At 37.1% G+C, this 10,228-nt stretch overlaps 1 protein-coding gene across 1 annotated transcript in view; it reads right to left on the reverse strand.

The window, feature by feature from the left end:
* The window catches only part of CDON (cell adhesion associated, oncogene regulated), a 133,629-nt gene that overhangs the window by 21,434 nt on the left and 101,967 nt on the right, over positions 1–10,228 (reverse strand). Inside the window, exons 15-17 of the mRNA XM_006874581.1 lie at positions 6,896–7,117; positions 4,253–4,533; positions 416–495 (exon numbers count right to left, since the gene is read on the reverse strand). Of these exons, the coding sequence (XP_006874643.1) occupies positions 416–495; positions 4,253–4,533; positions 6,896–7,117 (583 nt within the window). The remainder of the gene's footprint in view (positions 1–415; positions 496–4,252; positions 4,534–6,895; positions 7,118–10,228) is intronic.

Below are 10,228 nucleotides of genomic sequence, written 5' to 3' on the forward strand. Positions count from 1 at the left end.
AGAAAAGTTCAATATTACTATTACAATAAAATATTACCATATACATAGTTTATTCTTCGTAATATTCAAGCATGTTTTTATTCATCCTCCTAGTATACTTTAATACAGGATAGAAAAGATAAAATCTGTATATGTAGAGAGTGATTCTAATTTAAGATTTCAAAAACATTAATCCTCTTAATAACATCTCAGTGAGGAACAAAATGTTCAATATTGTCACTATATACCTGAGGTACAGAAAGATAAAAGATTACAAAGCAGGGGCAAGAAAAATGCAGTGGCACTTATAAATTTAAGGTGCCAAATTCAGGGCTTTATATTTAAGTAAAATTCCAAGAACTTCTTTTGCTGAAGGGGAAAATAAAGATTCCGATACTTTATTCACAGTAAGCTGGGCAAGCTGATATTAACATACCTATTGTTGTTCCGGCAATTTCGACAGCTAATGCACTCCAATGGGTCAGTCTGAGGTACTGCTGTGTACATTCCACCACCCTTGTCAGAAGGAAGGTCAGGGAAACAGAAAAGAAGAAAGAATGCTCAAAGTGACCCAGACCAGTTATCAAACAATCCCAAATCTAATGACCATATCAATAATAAATGGATAAATTCTATATGGAAGGCAACTCCCTGAACAATGTTAGCCTTACATTATTTACTTATATTCAAAAATGAATTCTGTAGAGTTCTACTAATACTAATACTGTACTTGAAAAAAACAACAGCAACTGCTATGCTTTTCCATGTATTTTTGTACTGGAAAAAGGCAAATAAATGGAGACGTTTAGTCACTTCCCTTCAGTATTTCAAATCGAATGGACCCAAAATACACTTAGTATACATCATAAACTCCTACTCATTTCGAGGCTCCAAGCAATCATGGAAGAATCGTATGTGACGCCAGTTGGAAAAACAGAGTCTGAAACCTGTTTGAATGATGTCATAGGACCAGCCCACCTTCACTTTCCTGTAATGATTTGTTAGGTCTGATGGGGTAGACTGCTGGCCAGCAGTGACTTGGGGGAGAGTATTAATATTTTGATGTTGCTTTTGGCAAAAACTGCCCAGCAATTAAGAAAAATGCCCAGATTAACACATATCTCATTGTAAAATGTTCGCTTAACGTTCACAATGGCAAGAGTACTTTGAAAATGAAGCTACAGATTGAACTGGCTTTATGGCCAGAACCAGAAACTTGCTTTCGGATAACAAACAGAACTGAATTCAATGAGGGTGGGAGATGGGAGAGGTTGTTATACTGTACCCAAACCCAAAGCAGGCCTTCAAGGTTAGGAAAAGTTAAGGCAATTGCTTTACTGAGAATATTTCCCAGTCATCTTTTAACAACAGCCAAAATCGAAGCAAACCAAAAGTACTGAACATTTCTCTCAGAATTCCTGATCCAACTAGCAAAAAACATTGTGAGAGAATATTCCTACACTATGTTCAATGCATGAAGGCAAACTCAAAAGCTTCAGAAAAGGAAGTTAGGAACTGGCAGGGTGACACAGTTACTTAAACCACTAAAAATAAGTTAATTAAATGATTCTTATAATCACTGCCATTTTTTAATTTCCTATATCCTCCCACCTAAAAGAGAGCCAGAAAACAAATGGGTTAGAATTATAGATGATTACATATAAAATAGTATCTTTAATGGGACAATAACTACTTAAATAGCAATTTATGTTTTCTAAAAACAAAGCAAATCACACCAACAAACTGTGTTCAAATACCAAAGCAAACATTAGCCTTATTTAATTTCTATGGAAACAGCATGTGCTATTCAAACTTTAATGCACTCTCTCTCTCTCTCCTTCAGTTTTCTTGGACAATGTTAGCATTTTGGACTAGGAATGGTGACAAAAAAAGTTTAGAAAGTCTGGAAATAAGCCATGTGTTTCCACACAAAATAATGAAATGATTATTCTCCTTTGGTAATAAGATACACAAAAACAAATTAAATATTTTTTTCTGTAACACATAAAAGTTAGCTCATTTTATATGTAGCTAACTTTTATAAAAGGCACTCGAGTTCTAGCTTTAAGATACCAATATATATTAGAGTTTTGTGCTTGCCAAACATAATATTTTAACAAATAATTATTGAAGTTTAAGATGAAAAAATTCTAAACATCTTCAAACTTGAGGACACTGATATGTTTAGCTGTAGAAAGGATAATGACAGAGGCTAACTGAGTGCTTAATATTATCAACTAAGCAAATAATCCACTTGATTGATGAGTAATGTGGATATTATACGATCTAACAGATCAAACTTCTTAGTAAGAGAATCTTTTTAACCAGCACGTTTGAGTTATCCTGTTCCCATTTCTAAAATGAAATGATATCAGATAATTCTCCCTGAAATGAAGCAGTTCTAAGGGTTTCTCACTCCTTATATCCAAATGTTGTTGTTATTGAATGTTGTCTAGTTCAAATCCCTTTGGAAACCTGTCACATCAGGATTCATATCATAAAATGCAAAAATCGTATCGTTAACAACAAAACACATTGGTTAAAATGAAGACAAACATATAGTTGTTCATTAAAGGACAGATATTGTATGAAATCACTACTACAAAAAAGTCAAGAAAAGGTTTACAGACAGAAAGAGACATTATTTGAAGATGAGAGGAGAAAGGAGAGTAGATCACTAACTAGAGAGTAGACACGTATTAACTTGGATTGAAGGGGAAGGCGATGTACAATAAGGGAGAGGTCAGCAAAAATGATTGAGGCAAAGAAGACACTAGGAAGAGTACAAGAGTTAAAGGCAACCAAGGTAAATACTATTGGATGCATGATCCTGCACCAGCTATACTCTACAAGTGGATGCATAGATACTCAATTTGAACAGGTGTGGGAAGGAGAAGGGAAATACATATATATATACGTTTGACAGAGGATATTTCCATATATGTATTTATATGTGCTACAAATAAATTCATGACTATAGTAGAACACACAAGGACAAATTATGAAAACTTTTTAGCGATACCAAACACCTTGAAGGAGTAAGTTGCTAGGCCTGGGGGCTCAGGACTATAGTCTCAGGGGACATAAAGGTCAACTTGGCATAATACAGTCCACAAAGTCACTGTTCTACATCTACTTTGGTGAGTAGCAACTAGGGTCTTACAAGCAACCATTTAAGGTGCAACTATTGGTCTCCCTTCCTCCAGAGGAAAGATTAATGAAGAAAATCAGATGCATGGAAACAATTAGTCCAAAGGCTAATTAATAACTTTTCAAACCTCAGATTCCATGACTCAGAGAGACCAGAAAAACTAGATGGTGCTAGTCCACTGCTGACCACTACTAAAGGGATCACAAGAAAAGGTCCTGGGTAAGGTAGGAGGAAAATGTGAAAAAAGTTTGAAATCACAAATAAAGACCAGGCATATTATTAGTCTGATAGAGACTGGTAGGACCCCTGAGAATAGGGTCCTTAGTTATCCTTCAGAAAGAAAGAAAGAAAAGACTGGAGAGAACGGAAAGAGAAGAAAGGGAGAAAAGAGAGAGAGAGAAAGAAACTCAAGACAGCATACAAGTCACAATCTGATGGCCTGCTGACATATTTTGCATGGCCTAAATAATGCTTTCAAAAATTTGAATCATTTGGCAACCTGGCAGCTTCCCCTAGATTTACAGATGTTTTGAGAAATCAGAGAGCCAAGCAACACTGGACCTCACTCTTGGATGGTAACAAACTGCTGCTCTGAGACCGTGCTCTCTAATGACCTCTGGCCTCCGTCACTCCTCACATATCCTTCCCTCAATTTCATTATGTACGTGGCCCTTTTAGCATAAGTCTTCAGACCCTGCTCTGAAGAAATCAGGTTTTTAAGTATCTGGTCTGGTCTATGTCAGTGGTATTTCCATTTCATCTGAAGACTAACTTAGTTTGTTCTTCATTGGTATTCCAGTTTCAGTGCGAAATAATTTTAAAACGCAAACTAAACTGACAAATACTACTATTATCTGACAACAGAAAATGTAGAAAAGTTATTCTGGATCAACAGGTTTCTAGTAATCCATTCTGTGAGGGGACTTCAAAAAGTTCGTGAAAAAATTCCATTACCTTTTACTTTCATTTTCCACGATCATTTGAAGCCCCCTTGTATTTCCATCCACTCAAGTGAATCTATGAAGGGGATGTGTGTGTATCTGAATATGCTGACCCTGCTTTTATACCCTGGTGCCCTGAAGCATGGGGAAGGCTTTTCTTTATAGTTAGAAGGTCTCTTACATTCACTAGATGATGAGTATGTTCAAAGTCCACATGTGTTCTGGTTAGAGAGTTAGTGTGCCCCGAGTAAAGGCTTCCATTTAAGCTCCCATTCACAAGTCCATTGACTCCATTGGAGACCTTATGATGAAGGTGTGAGCAGCCACCGCTGAGCTTTCCATTCCGTATAAAGGTCCCATGAACAGTTCCATTAATCCGATTTGTGCCAGGCAGAGTGGGGTACTCCACCATCTGCCCATTAATATCTGATCCCTGGTAGAGATAGCCTGGTGGGTCATATTCTATTAACAGAGAACAAAAGGAAATAAAAATGGTTATGATATTGAAATGGATTATCTTTTCATTTCATTTCATTAATGAAACCTCTAAGACACTACCGATATACTAAACTGTTCAGTTAAAGCTTAATTGTGAGATATGTTTTAATAACATTGTTGCTGCTATTTCCTTTGCAGCGTGGCATTAGCTATGAACTTTGAGTTAATTATGACTCTGTTAATGGGAAGAGAAATTAATCAAGGAGAAAAAAACCAAAAGAGAATTAAAAAATTGTGAAAGTTGAAGTATCAAACCACTGGCAACACTAAAAAAAGGTATTCAAGTTTCATACATTTCCAGATGCTGATAGAAAGTTGTATAAAGCAACAAGATAAAAAGACTAACTTCTGATCGAACACTTCAAACAGGGCTACACAACATTTTCAGGAGAAATGAGACAACTGTGTAGAAATTCACTTGCTATTCATATAGTTCCTTGGTCACTACTGTCAAGTTGACGTTTGTGCTTATACCAAATACAAAAGCTAATTATTCCATTTCCTTACAATAAAAGCATGTGAATGACTGCCTCAAAATTCTCATTTCCAGAAGCATGTTTAGAAAGTTAATTTAGAAGGTACAGTATATGTTTCTCAGTTTCGATATATTCTTCAAAGGTAATAGCATCTGCCCAGGCTAGATTGGGTGCCCTCTCTCTATGGTTTCTGCTGTCACTGGAACACAGGTGGTCCATTGTCAGGATACTACAAAGCAGAGACCAGGTTTATTTTATTGACCATTGTTGTTGTTAAGTGCCGTCTAGTCGGTTCCGACCCATAGCGACCCTGTACAGGGTTTCCGAGGCTGTAAATCTTACAGGAGCAGAAAGCCTCATCTTTCTCCCGCGAAGCAGCTCCATTATTCAGGACACTGTTGGGTACATAAACAAACCCAACCTAACCCACTGCCATCGACTCAGCTCTGCCTCACAGTGGCCTGATAAAGGTTGTGAATCTTTACAGGAGCAGAAAACCTCATCTTTCTCCAGAGAAGCAGCTGGTGGGTTTGAACTGCTGACCGTGCAGTTAGCAGTCCAGTACTGATCCTATACAACCACAAGGGCTCCTTGGGCACACAGAAGATTATCAATAAATTTCTTTTGAATAAATAACTGAACGCGCTTATAAATTTTCATTTTAAAATATAGTATCAGATCACAAAAAGAAAATTATTTTAATCAAATTATTCAGACAATCAGACTAATACTTTTCTTTTACTTATTTAGCACACACACAACTAAAAGGAACGACACTAACCCTGCATAGGAAAGACCAGTGAAATGATCACCAATGCTTTTAGCCTGACAGCACCATTACTCTGTCCCTGTCAATCTCTTGAAAGGCACCAACATTCTGTAAAAGTGAATCACTTCTATTATCCTATGAGCTAGTAACATGGTGTGTGCCGGCAAGTTGGTTCCAACTCATAGTGACCCTGTATAGGGTTAGAGACGCTGTCTGTCTTCATGGGAGTAGAATTTTGCATCTGTCACCTGCAGAGTGGCTGATGGATTTAAGCTGCTGACCTTGTGGTTCCCAGCCCAGCTAGTAATAGGAAATCGAAGTGAGCTGATGGAAATGCCCTTCACTGCTGGTAGTTTCTGTTGTTTTTCTTTCATCACCTTACTCTGAGCTAAAGGGGAAACAAAAAACTTTCCTCCCACCAAAGCCCCAACTTGATTGATTATTCTACTTTATAACATCTGGGGGAATCGAAAAGGTAGGAAGGTAAGGGAAGAGAACTGAGCAAAGAATATGGAAACAGCAAAGGGGCTGTAGGTTGTGTTTCAAAACAATACCATCTCTAACAGTTCAAGCAGAACCTATTACTAGATACAGCTGAGGGAGAAGATGCCACTCTGGCGCAGTTTTGGTTCATCAGGCACAAAAACAGGACTGTGCTGTGTCATTTTGTGGTAGCTTAGACTCTTCCTTTCTCTTATGCCTTTTCCACTCCCTTTGAACAGTTTGTACCAGCATGAAGGGGTTTCTACAGCAAGTACAAAACTCGTGCTTTCATAAAACCATCCTCTTTGGTGGTCCAATAAAGCCAGAATTTCCCAGCACTAAGTCACCTATTTATTTAGAGACCTGCTTAGTTTTGGCTTTGCTGTTTATTTCTACTGGGCAATTTAATTTTATGCTCCATGTACATTGGCTTACAGTGACAAGAGTTTTAAAGTCATCCACTCTAAACGAAGATCATCCAATAAGTTTTACACCATGACACTAACACAGTAAAGTGTTAGAAATCAATATTTACTCTGACAATATTTTTCTAACCCATCCTTAGAAAAAGAGAAGGAAATAGTTATGGATGACTTACTGTGTGTGGTATTTTGTTGGCGGTTTTTCCACAGACACATTGCGATGAAAACCATAAGAATGAGGACCATGACGCCTAGTACACAACCAACAATCAGATATAGCATATCACTGCTTCTGGTAGGGCTGGTTGCAGGCCCAACGTTTCCTCCACTTCCGGAGAAACTTGGAGGGGTGCTCAAGTCTTTGACAGGGTACTCAGATGCTCCAGAAACACGTTTCACTAGTTGAAATATAAAGGAAAATATGATGTCAGAGTGAATATAGTCTCCATGAAATGTTTTACTCTCAGAAGGAGGTCTGGTTTGGAATGTACTCCACTCTGTTTATACTTGTTATTGAGATGATTTGACCACCAGTGAGTCACTGAGAGAATGTGAAACTTTAAAAAAAAATAGGATGTGCCAAGGTTTTAGATACTAAACAGGTTTAATCCCGGGTTATAGAGCAATCATGAGAGTAAAGAAACATATGCACTTGATTTAACCCAAGTTGCTATGATTATCTACATAATTGTACTTGCCTAAGACTCCACATAAGTTGAAATAAAAGTTTTCAACTTACAGATGGCCTAAAAACTTTTTTTTTCAAATCTAATATACCTTGCACTAGATAAGAATCTGAAGTATATATTTCATGCTCTATCATGTGATCAATATTACAAGATATGACTTTGAACTATTAGAATATGCATAGCCAATAGCCAAATGCTATCAAGTCAACTCAGACTCACGGAAAACTCATGTGTATCAAAGGAGAACTGTGCTGCATTGAATTTTCCACTGAAATAGATCACCAGACCTTTCTTCCAAGTGCCTCTGAGTGGCTTTAAAACTACCAACTTTTTGGTTAGTAGCTGAGCACTTAATTGTTTGTACCACCCGGGGACTTCAGAACAATCATATATAATTCAAATAACCTCATATGTAAAATCTGTTGTTGTTAAGTGCCATCGAGTCAGTTCCGATCCATAGCAACACTGTATAGGGTTTCCAAGGAGTGGCTGGTAAGCTTGAACAGCCAACCTTGCGGTTCAAACAGACTTTTCAGTCTAGCTCATTAACCAGCGCCACACCAGGACTCCTATTAGTGTAGGGTGAATAAGTCAATCTCTTTTGAGGCATATGAGATTAAACAAGCAAGGGAAAGAAGCAGATGTAGGGTAAGAGAGATACCATGATACATGGATATTAAGTGTTCCAAATATGAAAACTATTTGAGTCTATGTAAATGCTGTGCTTTTAATTAACTTATTGATATTCTGGTTAACAGACAATTATGGTTCCTGTTAACTCTATAAAGAAAACAAAGTTTTCTTAGGCAAAATGGATCTTACAGGGACCATATACTAAGGATCATGATTATTTCAACAGGCTAGTAATCGTACAATACATTTCAGAAAGTCAGCCAATAAGAACTTTCAACATTTTAAAGAACTTTTTAACTTTTCACTCATCTTTTACTCCCCAGTGAAGCCAGATAATGGTATATATACTACCAGAGACAAAATTTTACTATTATAAACAGTAACAATATTGTGCTATTTTATGTTTTGTTTAGCTGGGCTCTTGAATGTCTCGGGGATAGAGATGATACATTTTCCTTCATTCTGATTATCACAGCACTTGATAAGCAAGTAAAAAATGCTTCATAGTGTGTGGCACAAAAGACAGTCAAATATATACTAACCAATGAATTTCCAGGTTGAGTCTAAAATATACATCTTTAAATGTGGATTTAACATTACAATGAAACGAATATGATTGTAATCTTTGCAATAAAATGAATACAACAGGATAAGTGTTAAACTGATGTTTCCCCATGTAAACTATTACTCAATTCACAATAAAAACTTTTTTTTTAAATGTGGATTTAATAAGTGGGTTTTGCAACTGAAAGACGCATATTTAGAATTTTTAAAAGGTTCTAAGTATACAAGTTTCCAAATTTCTAACTAAAAATTAATTAAAATTTTAATTTTGTAATTTAATCTTTCTGAGATTATTAAATGTACTGTTGAGTTGATTCCAACTCACAGAAACCTTGTGTAGGGTTTCGGAGACAGTAAATCTTTACGGGAGTGGAAAGCCTATCTTTCTCCTCTAAATTCAAACTGTTGACCTTGTGGTTAGCAGACCAATGCATAAACACTATGCTACCAGGGCTCCTAGAGATTGTTAAGCAGGGATAATAAAATCACTTGTAGCAGACACTACTGATTGTTCAATGACTATTTCCTTCTTCTTCCATACTAACAGAGAACCAAGATTGTTCAATGACTATTTCCTTCTTCTTCCATACTAACAGAGAACCAATTTTGTTAGGTACCTACACAACATGGAGTGAATCATGATCTGATTAATCACTTCATTATAGTGAATGGTTTGGGGAGGTATGTGATATGACTAAGTTCTCGTTAATAAAAGGGAGATTGACTAAAGGACTTTAAAATAGACACAAGGACAAATTAGCTTTTCTTTTTCTGCCAGTCACTGCCGCATCGAGAGGAGATGGCCAGAATTACAGCTAGCTGTGAGTGGTGCCCAGGTCAGGGTCAAGCCGGTGACAGAGAGAGGCAAGGTGGGAAACATTGGGTGGCACCGAACTGCTTAATTTTAAAACCTTGGCATTAGTTACCTACATCTGGATCTCCTATACTTTTAGAATGATACATTTCTTCAATGGCTAGGGTCAATAAAGTGGAGATTTCCATTTTACTTATAATAAATGCTATCCCCAAGGTTATTGTGACAATTAATTGTTGTTTAGACTGTGGTGCCAGGGTGGTACAAATGGCTAATGTCCTCAGCTACTAAACAAAAGGTTGGAGGTTCAACTTCACCTAGAAGTTCACTGGAAGAAAGGCCTGGTGATTTATTTCTAAAAAATGGGTCACTGAAAACCCAGTGGAGCACAGCTTTACTCTAACACACATGGGATTACCATGAGTTAAGGTCATATGGAGTCAGGTTGTCTTGACAGCAACTGGTTTAACTGGGGAAGGCAAACGCTGTATAAATAATACATTAGCTGGTTCTATTACTTATGTGTGATATCTCTGACTTTGTTGTGCTTTTTATTTGTTTTTAAAAAGACAATATTCTACAGTTAACCTATCTAGATAAGCAGAGTTGAAAATATTAATGCAGAATTAGCAGTCTCTGCTACACTTAAACAAGTCAGTTGTTGTTGTTAAGTGCCATCGAGTTGGAACCAACTCATAGCGACCTTATGCACGGCAGAATGAAACAATGTCCGATCCTGGGCCAACCTTGCTACTGTTGCCACACTTGAGTCCATCAATACTGCCACCTGGCCAATCCATCTCATTGGG

Source organism: Chrysochloris asiatica, unplaced genomic scaffold (assembly GCF_000296735.1).
Source record: "Chrysochloris asiatica unplaced genomic scaffold, ChrAsi1.0 scaffold00287, whole genome shotgun sequence".
NCBI classification, from domain to species: Eukaryota; Metazoa; Chordata; class Mammalia; order Afrosoricida; family Chrysochloridae; genus Chrysochloris; species Chrysochloris asiatica.